This window comes from Mycetomoellerius zeteki, unplaced genomic scaffold (assembly GCF_001594055.1).
Source record: "Mycetomoellerius zeteki isolate Tzet28-1 unplaced genomic scaffold, Tzet1.0 scaffold28, whole genome shotgun sequence".
Lineage (NCBI taxonomy): Eukaryota > Metazoa > Arthropoda > Insecta > Hymenoptera > Formicidae > Mycetomoellerius > Mycetomoellerius zeteki.
Window position 1 is genome coordinate 28,140 of NW_017257260.1, and position 23,539 is coordinate 51,678.

Sequence of the window (23,539 nt, forward strand, 5' to 3'; positions counted from 1 at the left end):
CTTTCCTTATTTAAATGTTTTATTTTATATTTTACATGATAAAATATCTTATTTTATTTTTTTGTTTATCATAAGTAATTGAGAAGATATAATTTTATAAATTAAACATAAAAATAAATAAAGATATAAAAATTTCAGCAGTATTAATATTTTTATATGAAAGGAGAGTACAAATTTTTAGAGTTTTCATGACTATTCGGGAATTGTTTTATTTCTATATCTTCTTACATGTTTTTGTTCTTATGGAAACCGAAAATTATCAATAATGATGCTACAATCAAGAAAAAATTGGTACATTGATATAAAATTAACAAAATCTTTATTTACGTAATAAAATCTTTATTTGTTTCGAAATCGCTCAGTTATGCTTTAATAATTTAAAAACTGATTTAGAGTTAGATCAATATACAAAATTACACTAAGAGAGAATGAGAATATTACAAATCTAAGAAAAGAGTTAAATAAAGCCAATAGTTTATCAATTAGAAAAGAAACCTTTATTCAAAAGATATTCCAGTTATTTGATTTTAAACTACAATTTTATTTCCCTATAATAGTAGTTAAGCTAGGCCGGTTCTTTAACCACTATGTGTTGGTTTGGTTTGCTTTTATTCCTCCTGTTTGGACGTTTTTAAACGGGCCATAGTATCCACACAATAAATATGTGTATTCGACTTCTTCGGGGGAGAAGAGATCACACTTTTATTCACTTTCAATATTAGACCTTAATAAGGGGATTCAAAAGTTGTCTGTATAATTGCTATGATTTTTGTACCATATATTTACAATTACTTTTTTCATCTTTTACAGAGGAAATCCTTTTCCAGGATTAAAGTTGGCGTATACATTGACCATGTCGTCTAGGGAGACGCCTTAAAGCTGATGAACATACTTGCAATATATCTAATTTTTTTTCATGTTACTGTGCTAACCCATTTATAATCATAGGTGATTTTCGTAGATTTTTTCATGCCGAATTCGAATCCGTAGCCAAAATTGCTTCATCACATCATGTTTACGAGATATTTCAATCTAAAAATGCCCAAAATAGGCCTTTTTGGCACTTTTGGATTACATTATCTTGGAAACCTGACGCGATAGAGCAATTTTGGGTACGGATTTAGTTTTAGCATGCCGAAAACCTTCGGGATTAAATACTGCCGTCTGGATCAAAATTCATGTCGGTCTGCGTTATTAAGCCCTTCAAGTTTAGTCGTTAGCCATTCGGAAATCTCATCAAAAAGCTTCTAAATGGGATGTAGTATTCTATTTTTTTCCAATCTTGAATCTTGCGAGTCTTGCACTAATGCTGTTTCTGCTCACATCTTTCATTTTCAATTTTAAGTCCCTAGAAGCCTGGGATGAGTGCCCTATTTGCACTAAAAGCGCATCTATCCATTTCAAGATTAATAAAAAGAAATTTATTTTCGAACAAAACTGGACTTGTTTCTTTCTGCACTCACTGATTCAATTATTATTTTTTTAACTTTTGTTTCGAAATGTATTAAAAAATCTGTGTTATTATTTAATGTCTTTTATTTTTTAAATCTGTATTTGTTTGTTATTAACTACCACTTTTAAATTATCACTTATATTTTTTTAATATATGCATTATTAATACATCACCTGATAAGACGGCTTCATTTTATAATTAAACATGTGAATTTCCGGGTTGTAAAATATCTTCTTCATATCTTTTAGCAATACCTTAAGCGAACATAATTCTGTGTGATTTGCGTATCTGTCATGATCATACGCAGTGATATCTAATATCCATTCCTGAAAAGAAAATAATTATCGGAAATTAATCGAAGCATTTTGCTCCATCTCCTGCGATAAGCAATGCTATTTAATGACTATATTTACACGGCTCGATTTACATCAAAGCTATAACATTGATGTTATGAAACTGACCAATCATAGCTGTTCCTCTGAAGAATGGAATGACTTAAATGAATGGAATGACTGAAATGAATGAAATGAATATGATCGGCCAATTTTTCCTAACACTGATATTATTGTATAACTTCGGCATAAATCGAGCCGTGTAAACATAATCATAGAGTACGGAATACGATTTACGTGTATTGACTTGTATTGACTATCTAATCATAGATGTTTTCAGGTCGGTACTTATAGCTGGATCTTATGTATATCTAAGACCGTCTTAAATAGGGGAGGCTCTGGGGCTGGTTGTAACAGTTTTCGAATTATTTTCATAATGACACTCCAGTTATATTCTTGAAAGATTCACGTAACCTGCGATTCATGTAACATGCGTGTAAAAGTCATGTAACATGCTTGTAAGATTCGTGTAACATGGGTGTAAGATTCATGCAAGTCTTGATTTACCTATAGGTATCGTATGCGATATATTCTTATACGATCTTGTATGTTCCTGTCCGAAATTCGTATGTGAAAATTTTCTTGGAAGATGTCACAAGAATTTTTCTTGTAAAAATTTGCAACAGGGAAACATTTGTTCTGAATCACGTTATATGTTTATATATTGATTATACATATAATATAGGTATTAACTTCTTAACAATCAATCCCGTGTGACAACCGGTCCGGTCTCCCCTATAGTCTTAAAACGTCATAACTCTACAACTGTATTAGCATCTTAAAACATTACTTAAGACCATTTAAAAATAAGGAACGAACTATGAATACTGGCCTTAATATCTTGCATAATAAATTAGCAACGCGCGTACTATTAAATCCTCACGAGATATTAATTTATAATGTATATATCGTACAATTAGGTACATTCATAGAAAATACAAATTATAAATGAATGAACTATATAATGTTAATGCCAATAAAGAGCTGATACCGAATGTACATGTATGCAGGGTAGGGAAATAACGTGTTACTTATTACCGTTTTCGTTTTCTTTTCGGTAAAGAGTGTTACTTTTTTCTGTTTGTAACTTACCTTGTAGAATTAATTTATATCGAAATATTAAATTATATAGTAATATATATATATATATGTTTTTTCAAATATATAATATTCTGTATACTAAAGAATTTACCTTAGCTTCCTGTGGCTTTGTGTTTGCAATAGCAAAAGTCTCTTTGTAAATCGGACTGGCGGTATGCTTGATGCCCCTTGTTCTAAAACTATGCAATTTTTGCCGCTTTTTGTAGCTCCATGACTGTTTCATAATATTCACTGCAACGTAAGGTTCCAATGTACCGTTATATTGTTTGGGAGGAAGGCCACACAGCGCCTAAAACAGATAAATGTAGAATGTGTGTATTTCATTTTTATTACGTGATTACATTTTAATCAGAATAACAAATCACGTAAATAATTAATGGATCAATATAAAACATTTTTAATATTTATGTTATTATTAGTAAAATTTTCTTATAATAACTTCATGTATAAGATACCAATAACGCACTTCAATACCGATAACGAGCTTTCCGGGGATAATATTATCACAGGGCGGCAAATATTGCAAGCTCATTGTCAATTCGATCGGAAACTCTTTCACCTTTTTATCATTTTTCTGTTTATCTGGATAAATCAAATTCTGTAATTTTCAGAAGAGTAAATTAATTGCCAAATGGTGCAATGACATGATGAAGCTCTTGTTAACTGTGCATAATTACCAGTGTAGAAGAACAGTCCATATTCTTATACTGAGCAGTGATAGAATTGAACGAGTTTCTCTGAGATTCTGCATTCTCACTAATAGTACCTGCATAGCATGATATTCCATTTTATTGTTCCGCTAAAAATTAATTTCTTGATCGATGATAGACATTGATCTTTGACTTTAAGAAAATTTCTTATGATTTTTTGGCACTTTTTGTCAGTCACATTTTAAATGTATACGATCAGATTTAAATTTTAACAAAATTAAATTAAATATGAGAAGAGCGCCACTTTCAGTCAAAGTTAAATGTTAAATGTTAATACATGTAATATTTCACATAGCGTAATATCACGATAATATCGCAATAATATTGCAATATGCCAGAAATATTACGTATTACAATATAATATCACAGAAATATTACTGATGTAATACATGTTAATAACCAACATTGAAATATCACAGTAATATTGTGGCAATATGATACGTCTAAAGTAGCAAAGTGACATTATAATTAATAACGCTTTTATGATGTTTTATTGACGTTAGAGACGTCATTAAGACGTTATTAAAATATCACAAAATTATACGTACACACACATAATTTTATAAGTGATATTTAGTTTATTATAACTTTTTCAGTTTATTATATTATTATATAGTGCCCGCCAAAAGTTTCGGGCCGGCTGAATATCTCGGAAAGTATGCATTTATGGGACAAATGTTTCAGACAAAAGTTGTAGGATTTAAAAAGATCTATTCACATCTATCACATCCGTTTGATCTTGGGTGGCGTCGCCAAGGTCAGATTGATATTTTAAATGGAATACTCTATTTTCTATGCCAACATTTAATAGCTGATGTCAAGAACTTTTCAAAATACTATAATAAAGTTATTTTTCATTAAGTCCTTTTCGAGTTATAAGGCTTGAAAGTTACAGTATCGCCGGCATTAGCATTACACAAGGTGTCCGACCAATAACAGTGTGTATACATCATGCATACACACCGCTATTTTTGGAAGAGTGAGATAGCCTATACTTCTTTCTCACTTGGAAAAATTTGACGAAATCCTTATGGCCAGTCTCTGATTAAAGAGTCTCTAGCGGTACAAATACCGCTCGGAATTTTTCAAAGTCAATTTTCTCGACAATGGCTGAGAATTGCATCTTACTACTTGGCCAAAGTAATGTCTGAGTGATACACTTCACGTACCATAAGTTTTAAATTTTTCTAAATTCCGAACGTTTGAGCCTCTTCTTGTAAGAATTTATTTGTACGTAAAAATGGAAATAAGACATACAATCTCCAATAACTTTGATCTTGACAAATGTTTCCCAGAACATTATTCTGAACAACATTCAAGAGGTTTTAGCCATCGATCGGATACCTTGCGTAACGCTAATGCCGGCGATACTGTAACTTTCAAGCCTTATAACTCGAAAAGGACTTAATGAAAAATAACTTTATTATAGTATTTTGAAAAGCTCTTGACATCAGCTATTAAATGTTGGCCAGTCTCTGATTATAGGGTCTCTAGTAACTGCTGGATCACTCGAATCTGCTGGCACTTTCTTTCTCCCTTTTTTTTTATTTTAATATTTGTTATTTCTATGTAAAATCAATCAAATTTATTGTAATCAATGGATATTCAATATAAATCTTTTCTGAAAAACGCACATTTTATTTACAATGTAACGAATATATGATAAATAAAATCTAATACAACGAGAGCGGGCAAACATTAAACACGTTCTTTTTTTGTGTTAAAGTTTATTTTTTGTGTTCTCTCTCATTATGTTGATTTCATTTTTTGGTTAATTTTGTAATTTAACTTGAAATTTTTATATATTTTTGAATGTAATCTGGAACACAAAATTCTCGAAAACATTTAATTCTCGGAATCACAAGAGAAATTTGGTACTGTGACAATTTCAATGCGGTCATTTGAACCCTCAAGTCGATCACTTCCGCAGGTAATAGTATAGATCGAACGAACGTACGAGGAATGAAAGAATGTATTCAAAAGATGTTGGGTAGACCTTGCGAAGAGATGGGGAAGGTGTAATAGAAACTCGTATAATAGTCGACCGTTCGACGTCGCATTCAATCATTTTTTACTTGCTTTCATTGCGTTGGATTTTATTTATCACATGTTTCCGTTACGTTGTAAATGAAATGTGCGTTTTTTCATAAAAGTTGATTGCTATAAATTTGATTGATTTTACATAGAAATAACATAGATATTAAAATAAAAAAAAGGGGGGGAAAAAGTGCCGGCACAGACTCGAACCAGCAATCCATCGGTTACTAGAGTCCTTAGAAGTGGAGAGTCTAGACATTCAGCGGAAGTGCTCTCAAAATGGCGACGAATATGTGTGTGTTCGCTTTTTGACGATCACAACGCTTTAAGTTGTTTCATCCTTGTTGTTTATTAAATATTAAACAAAGACAATTGATGCTCACAGCGTTGCAAGCGACCGCAGCCATAGTATGTATGTGTGTGTGTTTTGGTTGGCTGCTGCGTCATGTAACATGGTTTTTTTTATTAATAGGCATCAATTTGTGATAAGTAATAGTAATATATAATATCCCTAAATCAATATAAAAATTAAATACCGACAGTGATCTAGATCTGATTCTCGAGCATCAGTATCGCTTCATTAGGATCTGTGTCACAGTATGTTACAGTGCAATAGATATTATTATATATGTAAAACTAAAATAACATTAATTATTATATTATTAATAATACTAATCCTGTAAGGTTGTAAAACCTCCGGCCGAGATAATCCTTTTCGCAATACGTTCTTTACAAGTTTTAAGATGGGTTTCTTATTAAAATTTGCGGGAGATTATTAATATTTCGGATTAAATGTGTTGAAAGTCCGAAAATAATCGGCACGCAATCATATTTCTGACAATAAGATAAATTCATTGAAAGAATACATGGTTTAACATCTAACTTTGATTGAAAGTAGCGCTTCTCTCGTATTTAGGTGATATTTTCACATAAACGGTCTTAATTGTTTCTAATCTCACAATTAAATTAAATTAGATTAATTTACAATATCCAGTATAATGCGAAGAAATCATTATTTATAAAGAATGCTGCAGTTTTTTGAAAATAGACCAATGATAAATGAAAATTGAATTAAACTTATAAAATATAATATATCTATCTATATTAATTTAAAATATTTTGATATCATATAACATTCCAGTGTAATATAAGACGACGAATTAATATTATCTGCTGACTTGCAATTTACTCTTGCTGTTTATCTAACTATTGATATTTTTTATAAACTAGCAAAGTAGTTGATAATTAAAAAATAAGGTAAGCTCTCATGTAATCTGAAACACGTGAAACTAATCAAGATTTTAAAGGTCCTAAAATTGAACAGAATGCAGTAAAAAATTTATACCATTATTGTCATTTTCATATAGACTACCGAGTCTCCAAGATCTATAGCTGACGTCATTTAATTTTAAGTTCTCCTTCTCTTGATTCTTCGTTTGCAGAGGCGCACTTTTGACCTCTTTGCCTGCGAAAAAATATTTTAAATACCTATCCATTTTTGTCCTAGATAGCGATTTAAGAATAAATACTCTCATGTTCTTCGCTGGATTTCTATTTTCTTCGTATATTATTTATAAGCTGATGCTTCAACATTTATACGATATTTAAATATTCTTCTTGCATAATTTTAGATACTTATTAAACAATCTTTAAGTTTTATCTCCTTACATAGGCTGTACGGCTGTTGTATGATAATTGTATGAATAATGCGGCGGATAAATGTAATATGAAAGAAAATAAATTATACGTTTTTAGCAATAATACTAGGAAATTTTTATGCATTGTTAGCTAATTGACGTATTTAATTGTACAACGTTAGAGAAAAAACGAAAGAAATAATATTTATCCAGGTATATAATATACATATGTATATCAATTGCATACAAGCCAATTACGCACAAGCCAATCGTAGCGCTAAAATAAAAAAAAAATCAATATATATAAAAACTCCCCACGTAGAAGTCGCTATGATTGGCAGTGGACCATTGCAACAGTGTGCAAGTGAACTCCCTCTCTAGGTGAGATTGTACATGTCAAGTATTTTACATTGGGAACAACTATATAATTATCTTTGTTTGGCGACACATATTTAATGATGTTAATTTTATTCTTAAACATTATTTATTGATCTAAAATATTTTAGAAAACTGTTTGCGAATAATTAAATATCCCAGTCAGAAATAGTTCCTCGAAAAGACGTCGTTTCGATGTCGAAGATAAAAGTCGAAAATTTTCGAAATTGTTATTGATTTCGACGGATTTTTGACTCCAATTTCGATTAATTTTCGAATTGGAAATAAAATTTTGAATTGGTCTAGCCCGCATAAATATATACTACTAGTGTCACTAATGCAATAAGTAAATTTGACTAATAGTGTCACTAATAGTGTAATAGTGGTGGAGAAAATTTCATCAAAATTTCATTGAAATTTTATTGTGAAAATAAGTATTATTGATTAGCATCATATTTTAGAGAATACACGACAAAATTATAATAAAAAAAAAATTTCCTTTATGAATTCGAGAACTAATTTTATGATGCACCCATGCGCGGTCACCCATCCGTATCCGAACCTCTTACTACGCTTGATTTTTGTGATCGTACGGGAACTGCTCCTTCGAAGAACCATGAACACCTATAATGCTAATGGACGTATAGTTGTAACATATCTGGTCAAAGATGTTGTGAAAGAGGTGGAACACATAGAAAAAATAATTAATGTTAAATATAATAGTAATGTACAAATGATGATACCTATGATAATAACTTGTTTTTAATAATACTGTAAAATATTATTTTTATTAGCTGAAATAATACTAATTGCTCTAATAATATATGTGTATTTTTTACTCTAATAAATTTTTTATACCAAATATTACAATTACTGGAAATAGTTCTATATGTTACGTCATATGTCGTCATATACAATACTGCTACAGTAGTAACACTATTAGCCCAGCATTGACACTATTGCGTATCAGTAATAATACTACTGCAGTAGCAATGACACTAGTAGTATATTTTTATACTTCCAAATGATATTGGAAACTTGTATGATAGATCAACATTTAAATTTCATTAATTTAAAAATCGAGATCATTTCGATATCGATTCGAGCTAGAATTAGTCTAACTAGAATTAAATAGAGTCGATGATATTTTTCCTTGATTTTATGCTCATTTATGGTAAGAGACAGCTAATAGGTTGACAGCATTTATGGTAGAGACATTATTCTCTGAAATTCTTCAATACAAAAGTGACGCGCGTAATAAGATTATATTAAATAAACTAGTACGAAGTACAAATAAAAATAATGTTATTTATCAGGGGTAGAACTGTTGCGTTCAGTGGACTCCACGATTTCTTCGTTTCGCGACCGTTCGATTATAAAGTAACAATTTGTATAACAAAATTTTCTAAAAAATTATAAAATTATTTAGAAATTCTGAAAAATTTTGAGAAAGCTTTTATGATTAGAGCGATATTGCAATTGTCGAAATGAAATCGAAAAAAATGTCGATCCGATCTTTGAATGAAAATATTCAAAATATAAGATTACGTATCACATATTTACACCAAAAATATTAAAAATGTATCAAACTCTCATTATATTCTCTACATAAATTCTCTACGTAATTTTTTATCACTCGAAAATGTTGAAATTTCGGTCGCAAGTTTCGAATCGACAACTTTTCTATCGAAACGACGTTGAAACGACGTCTTTTCGAGAAACTATTTCTGACTGGGATATTTAACATAAAAAGAATTAAGTCGAGTATTTTATGATTATACTTACTTTGTTTTCTGAAGCATTCATAGCCGATACAACCGGGCATGAGAAAACAGACGAACAGGAGCAACGCGATCAGGATGATTCCTACTCCTATCACAATTATAATTAACAGGCCCCACGGGCCTAAAAAATCTTCGTGTAACATTCAATGAAAATCACTGAAATTTTCGAATTCAAAGTTACTTACATCGATTATAGGTAGAGAATGGAAAGGTACTTTTTAAAAGTAACAACCCTTACGGAAAGAAACTGCTAGTGCATAATAGTGCATAGTAGTGATGTGCACGTTAAAGCCACCGCCTTGTTGAAAATTCTTGTAAGTTTTTTGTACCAAATCTTAAAAGAGTTGTATGTGATCAATCAAAATTACTAAATGAACGTACATGAACATATAAGAATCTTATATAATTTGTATATGAATCTCACCAGTAATCTTTAATGACCTAGGAATCTAAAATGAATCGTACACAACAATTTATATCGCAATGAAAAGAGCTTGGCTTAACCTTATAAGAAACTTTTAAAAAGTAGTTTCTTTACAGGATCATCTAAGAATATGGTATTAATTATATATGATTTATATTATATATGATTCTAAAGTGTTTCATGAAAGATTATTTATCAGTATTAAAAGACATAGTTACGAAATAATTTATTTTCCAAGTTGATACAAGAATCTGGCATGAATCGTACACGATGATTTATATCGCAATGAAAAAATATTGCCTTAACTTTATAAGAAATTCTTAAAAAATATTATAATTTCTTTACAGAGAGGATCATCCAAGAATATGATATTAATTATGTATGAAGCCTAATAAGATACTTTTAAGAAATAATTTCTTTACGCTCCAAAGTAATAATAAAGATATCGATCATCCCAGTAAACGAAATGGAATTATTAAATGAACAGGAACTGGATTGAATATATGAAATGAAAAAGAATGAAGAAAAATTAAAAAATTTGTTAGAATACTGAAGATGACTGAATATATTATCACTATCTTAATGAATTGATAAATTATAATTTCGCTATAATAACTGGCATAGGCTTTTTATGCTCCTTTCCCAAATTAAGTTTGATTTCGTCGAAAAGCCGTTATTCAATTTGTGTAAAAAGAATTAATTTTTAGTCAAAATGAATTCTTTTAAATCCCATTCAACTCCTTACTTGTCTGTTTTATTTACTAGGATATGAGCAATAAATCACACAAAATTCCAATAGTACTTTTGGAATATTTTCATAATGACACTCCAGTTATATTCTTGCAAGATTGAAGTTACATGCGCGCAAGATTCACGTAATCTGCGCGCAAGATTCATGTAACATGCGTGTAAAAGTCGTGTAACATGTTTATAAGATTCATGTAACATGGGTGTAAGATTCATGCAAGATTCTTGATTTACCTATAGATATTGTATGCAATATATTCTGATACGATCTTATATGTTCCTGTCTGAAATTCGTATGTGAAAATTTTCTTGGAAGATCTCACAAGAATTTTTCTGTTTGCAACAGGGCGTACACAAAAAATAACGTACAGATATGTTTATAAAGAAATCGATTAAATCGTGAAATACTCGATACATTTTATTGTACTATCAAATAAAATATGTATTTCATAATTCGAAATATTTGCATTTCACTTTTATATTCAAATTAAATCAGTACAACGGCTTTAATATGCATCAGTGCACATTAGTGCTTCCAATCGAATTCGCCATAATACTTGAATGTCTTTTAGATATGTTGTAGGGGAGAGTGTTCTGAGTGATTTCCCGCAAAAATTAAGTTGGGAACGACATTGGTTTAGGAGATATAGTAAATTAAAGTTCCATATAGTATGTCCCATACGTATGCACAGAAACTTGCAGTAACATTTCTGCAATGTTACTGAGACATATTATGGAACTTTAATTTACTATATCTCCTAAACCAACGCCGTCCCCAACTTAATTCTTGCGGTAAATCACTCAGAACACTCTCCCCTACAACATATCTAAAAGACACTCAAAAGGTGAGATGATAACCCAAAGTATACATTTACTAAATTAGTTTATCGATCCCCTACATGCTCACGAAGTTTGGCCAGTTAAATTCGGGACATCAAGTATATGCATATCCAGTTCTACGAACTACACGCCCAATAAATTTTCGACCTTGAAATACAATCTAATTGAGGTGATATTTTTCATAATAAATTTTGTAGTACATAGCATTATTTTCATCAAAGTTGAAGATCAGTATTCGTAAAATTTATTCTTATGATGAAACAGCTTGTGATTAGGTACATTGTACTGAGTGTTCAGTGAGCGGTTGTCGTTCTGAATGCACGCATTGATTTATGTGTGCGCATGACATTTTTAAGATGTCATAAACCAATCACAGAGCTGCACTAGCATCTTCCTCTACAGCACAAAATATTGCAGCAATATTTCAATAGTGCGTAATATTATAAAAAATGCAGCAATATTGAAATTTTAATATTTTATTAGAAATCTTGCAACAATATTGCAAAATATTGTAATTTTAATATTTTGTAGAAAATATTGCAATATATTGTGTGTGTGTGTGTGTGTGTGTGTGTGTGTGTGTGTGTGTGTGTGTGTGTGTGTGTGTGTGTGTGTGTGTTGCAATATTACAATTCAGTAAATAAGTACGCGGCTCCGCCACAAGAGGGATACACTTCTCGTAAGAAAAAAATGTCCAGGAGTTTTATCTTTTTTAAGAAGTATGCAAATCGAGTTAACGAGCCTCCTGGAAATTCCCAACTTTTTTTGGATGTGCTTTCTAGGCCCCCGAATATTTTTTTATCATAACTTTATCGTATGTATTTTGGGATATAATGCTAAGCAATAAGATGTTAATAATTAATAAAACTGGAATAATGATTGAAATATTGTATAATGTTCTAATAATATGTATGTGCAATATTTCTCTAAATATTGCAGCAATATTTCATTTTTGCGGACATAGGAATATTGCTACAATATCGCAGCAATGTTTTATGAAATATTGCAATCTTTCGAAATAATATTGCTGCAATATTCCTGCAATTTCGTGCTGTAGAGATTACTTAAAACGCTCTTGATGTAAATTGTAAGAACGGATTATGAATATTGTGGCCAAAGATTGAATATCGAATATATAAAAAGTATCTATGCGTTCCTCGCCCTGATGAAGTGAACGGTTTATGAAACGTTGGCATTAGCAATGGATCATGACACGACGACCGCAAATAACCCGCAAACTGTGTGACTTTTCTATAAAAAATTATGTTATAAATATTCAATATATAAAATTATGTTATAAATAAGGTAAAATTACTAATTGTGGATCACTCTTTAAAAAAAAATTCATATTTGTGTATCCAGAACAATATTAAACAATTAATAAAATATTTAATAGTCATGATTGATCATAAAAATTATGAATGATTTTATTGCATTTTATTATCGTTTTATATATTTCAATTTGAATTAAATAAAGTAATGTCAATTATCCACAATTAGACCCCATGTATTAATTGCGGATCAATTCACCAAATGCTTTACCCTTTTTGGTTACTACATTCCATAAGAATAATAAAAATGATTTGCGCATGCATATCGTAGTATATATAACGAAATTATAATTGATGATCCATATCTATTGTAGTTCTAGGGTCTAATTGTGGATAATGATGCAATTTTAACACATTCAAGTTTATTTAAAATTAGTGACAATTAAAAATCAATGATAGTTAAAAAAATTGATGAAAATTTAAAAAAATTTAATAAAAAATAAAATTTAATAAAAAAAACAGTCAAATTACAAATAGTAACATTTTTTGCATATAGACATGTATACTATTTTATATTCTATTTTAATACCTAAAACAAATCTTTTCGGAATGGCATCATTTGTAAGATTTGGCAAGTTTTTAAACATTTTTATAATAAATTTACGCAAAAAAGTAACGTTATAACATGGTGATTAAACAACACCCGCGGACACATTTAATCTCAATTGAACATAACGTTGACTTTTTCCATGAAATCTAATTCTATTTACTACCTACTATATAAAAGCCATAAAGAATCCTTATGATTAGGGCAACCAAAATATGTATATACATTTTTTTTATTTGACTACAGAAATAAACTGAATACAAATTTATTTCATAAGAAATTATGCATTTTGAGCCCTATATATTACAGTATATTTTTGCATATGGTATTTCGCCCACACGTGCACAATATTTACATATTTTATCTATTTTTATTGTATATTTCACATCGTTTTCTAATTTTATAATTACGTTACTATAAGTAAAAAACTTAATTAATATTTTGAAAATTTGTGCGATAAAAAGTAATTTTCAAATGCTATATTCCTTTCTTTAGAACATGTTTTCAATTTCACAGAGCATATTTTAGGCGCTTAAAAAGGGTTTTTTTACAGCATAATTTTGGTTGCCCTACTTATGATATTACTCTTTGAATGAATTCTTAAAGATATATACGTTAGTTAACCTCGCACATTTAATTAGTTAACGACATCAATAAAATGTGTATAAGCGCCGTTCCTAAAAAATTAAATTCAATTGACACTTGAAAGAGATAAAATAAATGCTAAAAGATCTTGTGATATGTACCATTTAATGAAAAATGTTATAATTATGTAAATGTAAAAAGTGATCCGGAATTAGCCTGATTCACATGTAGTGGTTTTACCCTATTCAAAGTTAAGGTAAAAAAAGTAACGATAAAAAATCGTAAAATTCATTACTATGAAAAAAATGTAACTCGTTACCATTACAATTACTAAAAACGAAAGATATAACGTTACTAAAATAAGTTTGTTAGCAAAAAAAGATAACTTGTAACGGTAACGACGTTACAAGTAACGCGTTACTTTCATTCCCTAATTGTTGGTAAACTGATCGTAACAGAGACATGTGATGAAACGCAAAGACGGCTGATGTCTTGAGCAAATTTCCTCGCCGAACACAGATATATACGTTTTAATTGATTTATTATAAAAATACTTAATATTTAATTAACGTTTTATCTAAAAGATTACTAAATAATATTATGTAAATAGCAAGAAAATAGAAGTTATATCAAGTGGAACACTATTCATGTTGAAACACTTACGAAATGTCCACGTCTCGTATTCGTTACTACTACATTTGCTGATATGTCTCTTACGACATAGACTATAGAGATGTAAAAAATAAATCGCTTTAATGTACACACATCAGCACACATTGACACATTAGATAGAAAACACCTGTGTTACCAATAATTCTCGGCTATGTCCGAACAAAAATTGGCGAAACAAATTATGACAATGTTCGATGATAAAGAAACACCGTCAAAACACATTGGAAAATTTATATTCACATTTCATTTTCATTAAATAATTGATCGAAAAAATAATGATTTGAAATAGAGTATTCCAAGACAATTATGTTTTTTCTCAACAAAAAGTTGAAAGAGATTATTTAATGCAAATTTTTAGACATTTCGTGTCATATACTTTTTTTCGTAACTAACATCTAAAAAAAATTTAAGAGATTACGTTTAGCTTTTCCATTAAATTTATTTTAAGATTAATTTTGCTTGGAAATAATACAAGAATAATTATAGCATCTTGGACTTTCGCATTATCACGCGTAAAAAGTATTTACTACGTATATACTAACTTCGCAAAAATAACACTACAAATAATGAGTTTCATGTGAGGAAGCGAAGTCCAGTGCCGGAATCAACGTAATAACGTTCGTAACAATTATAACTACAATCGGGACTTTCGGAACATATGCTTCATAACAAGCACGTATACCATCCTGCGTATCTCGTATTACAGGTCTCACATTACACATACACAAACGTTAATTCCGATAATACTTAATATCAACATACTGAACATTATCTGAGATATTCAATGACATGAGCTACATGAGTGATTATATTTGCTTTTTAAAATTGTGTTGGTACAGAGTATTGCAACTTCAAATTACGTCATTAACCTTGTAACATTGGTATTCCTAAATTTTATTTTATCGAGTAATTTTGAATCTACTACAATTCATTAAAAAATGCTCGATTTGCAAGTGTTACTTACCAACATCGCCTATGATGGATGATCTGAATTCAATTATCGATTACTTTTTGCAAGTATTTACACGATACTCGCTTAATCATGTTGCAATCCTATAGTGATGAATTCGTAATTTGCGTTTATACACTCGCGAGCGCAAATTTGCGATTGCACTTTATTCGGTAACTGACTTAATCGATTAAATGCTCCATTCTGCTTCGTAAGCACAGACGTACGTGGCCATTTGCGTCCTCACAATCAGTCAAGTGAACAAATGCGTATACGTCAAGACAAAGATAGGCGTTCCCCTTAGGAGGTTCTACGCCTCTGACGTTGCCGATAGTTCGCGGGTAGATGAGTAATACGCTGCGTTGGCTATTTCAATTAGAGATATAGGACGATACTTACGACTACACATTTGCAATTTTATACCAAGAATTCAATATATAGCTACTAAATATTTTTATCTTTCGTAGAAATAGTTTTCAATCTTCCCCGTAGCAGTATTTTTTAATTTAATTGCTACTAATCAATTTTTTTAATCATAATGAATAGTGAAAAATCGATATAGCGAAAAATTAAACATAAAATAAAATGCTAGAAATTATTTGATTTTTAATTTAACTTGCACGTAAAAGAGATCATATTAAATAACTTCAATGTATGTATATATGTTTAGAAAAACAAGAGATATATAGAAGATTGTCGTTAAAATATTATATTATAATTTAGTATTAAATTTTTATATTTGTATAAGTTCGCCAATTTTATTACAAATTTTTTTGCGAAATTACGTACTTTTGTTTTATTTATCTGCAATACTCCAGGATTGGAAAAACTTACAATCAGTTTTAGAAACAATAGTACTGTTTAATAATATTTGTATAACACACTATTAAACAAAAAATTATTTTTGTTCAAGCCTTTAAGTATAAGAAAGTAACACTTTCTATAATCTTTTAGGTACTGAATACAATTCTGTTTACTGCAGTATCACTTTACAAGTGAAAGAGAAATTTTCGGTTAATGTTAAGAAGAACTATTTTAGTGTATATATTTAGCATATTATTATAATCACATGAGAAAAAATCTATTAACAGCATTAGCTAACAATATAATGTAATTAAAAAATAACCTTGTAAATTTTCAATAACAGTATTAATAAAAAAAATGCATCATACTCTTGTTTTAGTAAAATACTACATGTTTTATTATTATTGCTAGTGAATTAACAAAATTATTATTCAAATATATTGATGTAAATACAATGTCTTAGCGCCGAGACACTACCGTCTCCAGATATCTTTTTTCATGTATGATATGTGACATGAGAGAAATTTCTATTGCAATTAAAATCAAATTTATGCTATTAGAACTTGTAATCCTTAAAAAAATGTGTTCTGTTAAACTGTTTGTGGTAAAAAGTATAAAAGATATTTATGATTAATGTAAGTTCTATTATAATTGTCAATGTAAAAGTAATTATGACGCAACAAATTCTAGTAGAGAACAACAAAAGTCATTATGATATCCAAATGATGTCAAAATGACTCTAAAATGATCATTAAAAGTCATTTTTCAATCATTTCCAATTCATTTTAACATCATTTTGACGTTATTATGATTTGTTGTACTGCTTGGTTTATTAATTATAAAAATCTTTTTTTTAAAAATCGTGTCATTATGAGGTTACATCAAAATTTTTCAGGTGATACTTAATAGTATCATGGTTTAATATTAATGACAAATATATGTCATATTTATTATATTCTAAAAAAGCCGTACATGTTTGTATCATATGTTGCTTTGAAGGACTCAAATGTGAATGTATGCCTGTATGTATGTGTATGAGGAAACCACATGCTCTCTCTACTACTGATAACGTATACAAAAACATGAATATGCGCATTTTATGACGGAACTTAAATGTCGAAAAATATATACAGGATTCCCTGGTGAAAAAGTGTCTAAAAGTTTCGCTGCAAATGCTTGAAAACATTTTTCAGAGATTCAATAACATTCAGAGACTTTCTCAAGAAAATTCAGCGATTATCAGCGATCTTTTCTCTGAAAATTATTCAAGTGTCTGAAAGTTTTTGAATTTCACTGAAACTCGAGAATTTAATAATGTCTCTAAGGACTGAAAATAGAATTTTCACGGCTTTTCACTTTTCAGAGACTTTTAGCAAATTCTCTGAAAATAATTTCCAAATGTCTAAAAGTCGCTGATACTCGGGAACTCAATAATATCTCTGAAGATAGAATTTTCATAGTTTCTCGCTTTTCAGAAGCTTTCAGCGATTTCTTTGAAAATCATTTTCAATAGGGTCTAAAAGTCCCTGAATTTTTTGGGAATTCAGTAATGTCTCTAAAATTTAGTACTAGTTTAGTTCAGTTCAGTTCAGTTTTCAGATGTTCAATGCAATTCTCGTGCAGAAACAGAAAACAAACTTAAAAGGTTTGCGCTACTTTGGTATATCTAAAGCTTTACTATCTTTTTTATCGATTTTGATAAAATTAGGCTCATACTAGGTATATATTCGATGCGTTTTTGCGCGAAATGGACGAATCCGGCAAAAAAAGTGTCGCTCTGCCTCGTGAACCGAGATATTAATCGTTGAAGTTAACGACTATTCAGGTTAGGAAATCTGTCACGGTATAGAGGATTATACAAATTCTTCTCTTTAAAAACACAAATTATTTTCTATATGATTTTTGTTTTTACAGTAGCGAATTGTTATTAAAAGCGGAGAATTTTTGTTTTAAAGCAGAGAATTTGTGTTTTTAAAGCAGACAAATACCCAACCAAAATAAGGCCTCTGCAGTAAAAACAAAAATTACATAGAAAATAATTTGTGTTTATAAAACAGAATTTATCCCAGAGTAAACACAATGTTAAATACATGTAACGTACAACAAGATAACTGTAATATAACACACTGTGTTATATTAACACAGTGTGTTATATTACAGTTATCTTATTGAGCTGACATTTCATGTTACATGTAAGTTACATGTAACATCTGGAGACACGGTAGTGTCTTGGCGCTAAGTCAAGCGCAGCCACACTGCCGTGCCTCCTTTACGCGAACCGGCGAGTTGCCACAGACTGAGACTATCGGATCTCAGAACGGCTGAACTGATCAAGTTCCATATACGCTCAATCGATAGCCACCGCTTGGATTGTATAATAAAAGTGCTTTTATTTTTTTTCTACGTGCCCTACAAGCGGAGATATTGCGACGTAAAGTTCTAAATGTCTGAATTTGAGATCATCGTTTTTTTTTTTAAGATACATTGTCGTTATTGTTATTAATATCGTCGATCGCTCAGAATGTACGGTTCGGTTTTTCGATAATAGATGACTTTTGATTTAACCAGCAGACCAGCGTTGGCAGCATTGCACATTCGCACGTGATCAACATCAACCACACATGACGGCTGTGATGTACGCAGCGCACATTAAAATGAAACATCGAGATCGTCATCGAGAAATTGAATGTCTAGGTGTTGACTGTCGTATTCGCTGTCGAGGATTAAGTATCTAGATGTTATCTGCGTGTTCGTCGTCGAGGAATTCAATATCTAAGTGTTGTCTGTCGTATTCGCTGTTGAGGATTAAGTGTCTAGGTGTTGTCCACATATGTTCACCGTCGAGGAAGTCGGTGTCTAGATGTTCGCCGTCGAGGAAGTGGGTGTCTAGGTGTTCGCCATCGAGAAACTAAATGTCACAGATGGTTTTGTAATCAAAATGTGATCGAATTTGCTGCCAATTTGCGCGCAAATTGCTAACATTTTGCTATTAGGATGATTAAAATATGACTAAATTGATATTTCAGTGAAATAATATTGTCAACGAAAAGATAAAACTAAAAGACGACAGATGTCGCACTCCTAGTCATCTTTATGGCAGTCACCAAGCTCTTTTTGACCAACTTCGAAGATTCGGAGATTAATGCCTCAATTCTAAGCAGAATGGTAAGGTTCGTAACATATTCCTGTAAGACTTGCAAGAATTTTTAAGTGCTTATATCTTTATACAATATTTTTAAAAACAGCTTCTTACTAGGCATAAAATTTATAAGAAATCGTAGATATTTACGAGTAATCGTACGTCTAACAACACATACACATAAAATTAGAATATTAGTCATAAGTTCTTACAAGTCTTACGAGAACACATTACGAGTCTTACAATTTTGTTTAGAATAATAATTCTAGTATCACATCCATATTTATTTCATTTCATTCAAACACATACATTCACTTATCACGATGTATCCTAGATTTAAATTTTTTGTAAAGATCAATATTCACATAGATACCAAAATACATAACAACAGATAAAAAAAACTTTCAATAAACATTTATTCACTTTTTGTCAACATTACATCAACATCTTATCATTTTCCTCCAATAAAGTTTATATTGAAAAGTTGGAAACTCTAGTCATTTACTAGCAAGTACCCACAAATTGATGAGTATGATGTGATTTTTAAATCGGAATGATTTCAAGTCGCAGGATTAAAAAAAAAGAAAAAATCCATGCTGATTCTTTTGGAGATCCAGCCATTCCAGCGTTTCTTCTGCGGACGTACCCCTTCACATCATGCCTGTAGATAGGACTCCTATCGTAGCTCCGGAAACATCTATAACATTGCTTAGTGAGGTATCAACTCTTCGTGTTACTGAATCAGAAGGGCCTAACTTACTGAGCACTGGACCACATCTATTCGATGAGCCAAGCCAAATTGATTCTAATGAGTTTCGCCTTATTAAGCTTCCAACATTCTGGCACAAACATCCGAAACTCTAGTTTACTTAATTAGAAAGTGAATTTCATGCATATAAAATTCATTCTGACTCAGTCAAGCTTAATTCGAATCTCCGTCATTTGGATAAAGAAGTGTTTATAACAGTATCAGATGTCATTGAAAATTTATCTGAAACAGATAAATATACTCATTCAAAAACTGCATTAAATTTATTAATCAATTTTTAATCAATTAAGCTTATTAATAAATTTACTGATTTGAAAAAAAAATTCAGATAACTTTCAGCTTGGAGCTTAATGACAAGAAACCTACATATTCGTTGCGTAAAATCAAACAACTAGCTGGTGGCACTATATCAGATAACGTTTCGCACTCTATTTGGCTACGAAAATTATCTCTTAAAGTGCATTCAGATGCAAGCATCAAGCGTCGAGCAGCGGAAGCAGCAACCAATCAGTGAGGCGATACGGACAGTGGCGTAAAAATATTTTTGACGCTTGCATCTAAATGCACCTTTAGAGTTCAAGCAACTCTTGCAATCGTTGAAGATATCCCGTTAAATAAATTAACTGAATTAGCTGACAAAATTTTGGAACGCGATAATGATTTTTCATTTGGTCAATCCATTGCTGAAGTTGCAAAATCTGATACTCCGACGTCTAATTTAGCTAAACGGAGGATTTTATCTCTTGAAGTTAAACTGTTCACATCGTTATATTTAAGTTCACGCAGCAAGTCACGCTCTAATTTTTACCGAAGAAGGAATTTTAGATCAAAGTCAAGAAATAAATCTGACTCATCTGATTCCGAAGTTTGTTATTATCATAAAAGATTCAATTCAAAAGCAATTAAATTTACCATATCTTGTTCTATGTACAAAACGTTGGCCTTGATTGCTAAGCAGAAAACTAAATTTACCGTTAAGTGTTGAGGCGTCAAACAACGATCCTGCTAACAATCGCCTTATTTTCACAGATAAAACCTCTGGACTGTACTTTTTATAATGGATACAAGGACTAACTTTTTCTTATTTCTAGAAAATTTTGGCGAAATTTATTATCAGCTTCTATTAAACTTTATGCTGCTAATGGTTTTATGATGAATACTTATGGTATACAATACTCTAAATTTTTAACTTCAAATTTTGAGCTGTGAAGTCCTAAATGAAAATTTTGTATTGCACGTTTCACATTTCCTATTTTGAGTGCGGATTTCCTTAATTATTTTAGTCTACTTGATTACTTTGGTCTATTGATGTTATAAATAAGCGTCTTAAGCTGATATTACATTTGTCGTACGACAAAGCATTTCAAGCCTATTGATTGGCTACAAAAAAGAGAAGTTGTCGGATCTCTCTATTCTATAGCCAATCAATAAACTTAAAATTTTTATCGTATTACGATAAATGTAATACCAGTCTTATTGATAACGTTACTGGTTTGACGCGTTTTAGAAGAATTTCTGTAGTAGGTCATTTTATGGTTCGTACATCATCCAATTCTACATACCAAAAACTTTTAGCTTGAATTTTCGAATCTTACGAGTTTCGCACCAATTTTTACCGTTAAAAGTTATAGTATTGAACATCATATCTTAACTGGAGGTCAGGCAATTTTCTGTAGTCCCCGAAGATTGTCCCCCGAGAAATTAAGATTCGTTAAAACCGAATTAACTTTAACGTATAATGATCAACCTGACTAAGACTCCTTATAAATCAGAAAACAAGGAAAGAACAAGGGCGATAGGAGTCAAGCGCGGGAGACGTTGCGCAAATAACACGACTATCGTAGCGTAAAACTTCTTTATTTTACTAAAGCGCTAAGTAAAATAAAGCGCTTTAGTAAAATAAAGAAGTTTTACGCTACGATAGTCGTGTTATTTGCTCAACGTCTCCCGCGCTTGACTCCTATCGCCCTTGTTCTTTCCTTGTTTTCCGAATTAACTTTTATGATGGAACAAGGCATCTGTCAATCTTCTAGCAGCACCTGGGTAGCACCACTTCATATGGTTCTTAGACCAGATAATTCGTATATGGAGATTAACATGCATTGAATGCGGTCACTGTTCCTGATAGATATCCATACATTCAAGATTTTACAATGGGACTCCATAGTAAGAATATTTTCTCCAAGATCGATCTTGTCAAAATGTATTAACAAGTTTCTATGGCGAAAAAAGATATTCATAAAATTGTCATTATAACTCCTTTTGGCCTTTTTGAATGTTTAATATAATGCCCTTTGGTCTACATAACGCTTCTCAACTTTTCAACGTTTAATGAATAATATATTAAAAGACCTAGACCATCCGATCTCCTTTTGTCAAATATTAAGTTGTAAACAAATAGCTATTGACATCGAATAGATCCAGATTATCATTATCATTTCCTAGCTTAATTAGTTAACAAATATCAGCATATAATTCGTTTCCATCCAATCTCCTTTTGTTAAATATTAGGTTATGAACAAATGGAGATCGAGATCGAATAGATCGCTTTGTCATTATCATCTTCTAGGTTAGTTAATAAATATAATATATAATTTCGTTTCCGTTCAATCTCCTTTTGTTAAGGAGATCCTAAAGCGAAGCTCGAACTCCGACGAAGTCACTAGATGTCGCTGTTTTTCCAGCGCATCGACATGTCTTTATATACTACTACATCAATATCTTACGCAGTCGCACGTTCATATCAATTTTCGTATAACAAATTCGTCGCGATAAAGCGTTTAAGTGTAATTCGAAGAACTCGTCATTTGTTCGTGCAAACTACGTGTTTGTGGATCACTATTTCGTAAGTATAGGTTGCAAAATTTTCGTATCAAGCAAATGTTGTCACGACTTGACAGCTTGAGATGCCATGTTACACTAAGAAATGGTAAAAAATATATCAATTTCGAAATTTTTGGTCGTTCTCGGCATAAACTCCACCTCACAAACACATATTAATGCGTATGCTTTAATCCTGGAAAAGGATTTTCAAAATCTGTGAAAGAGAAAAAAAGCATTTGTTATACAAAAATTATATGATTTAATCATTAATACAGACGACTTTAGGATCCCCTTAAGTATTAACAAATGGAGATCGATTAAAAGACTTAGATTTTTGCTTTTATTACTTACAATTAGATGATATTTTAATCGCATCTAACAATGAATAATGAAGAGGAACATTTAAATACTTACGCATTA

General features: G+C 30.7%; 1 protein-coding gene across 5 annotated transcripts in view; it reads right to left on the minus strand.

Annotated features, from left to right (window-relative positions):
- The window catches only part of Syt20 (synaptotagmin 20), a 21,752-nt gene extending 5,848 nt beyond the window's left edge, over window positions 1–15,904 (minus strand). Inside the window, exons 1-8 of one of the 5 annotated variants that reach the window (XM_018450440.1) lie at window positions 15,600–15,666; window positions 9,728–9,823; window positions 9,491–9,645; window positions 7,039–7,158; window positions 3,624–3,712; window positions 3,413–3,544; window positions 3,038–3,235; window positions 1,627–1,779 (exon numbers count right to left, since the gene is read on the minus strand). In XM_018450440.1, the coding sequence (XP_018305942.1) occupies window positions 1,627–1,779; window positions 3,038–3,235; window positions 3,413–3,544; window positions 3,624–3,712; window positions 7,039–7,158; window positions 9,491–9,632 (834 nt within the window). In that variant the 5' untranslated portion in view covers window positions 9,633–9,645; window positions 9,728–9,823; window positions 15,600–15,666. Of the gene's footprint in view, window positions 1–1,626; window positions 1,780–3,037; window positions 3,236–3,412; window positions 3,545–3,623; window positions 3,713–7,038; window positions 7,159–9,490; window positions 9,646–9,721; window positions 9,824–15,599 lie in introns of those variants that run through there. The other 4 variants (XM_018450441.1, XM_018450439.1, XM_018450442.1 and 1 more) reach the window with 4 other exon arrangements.
- Window positions 15,905–23,539: the final 7,635 nt, after the last annotated feature.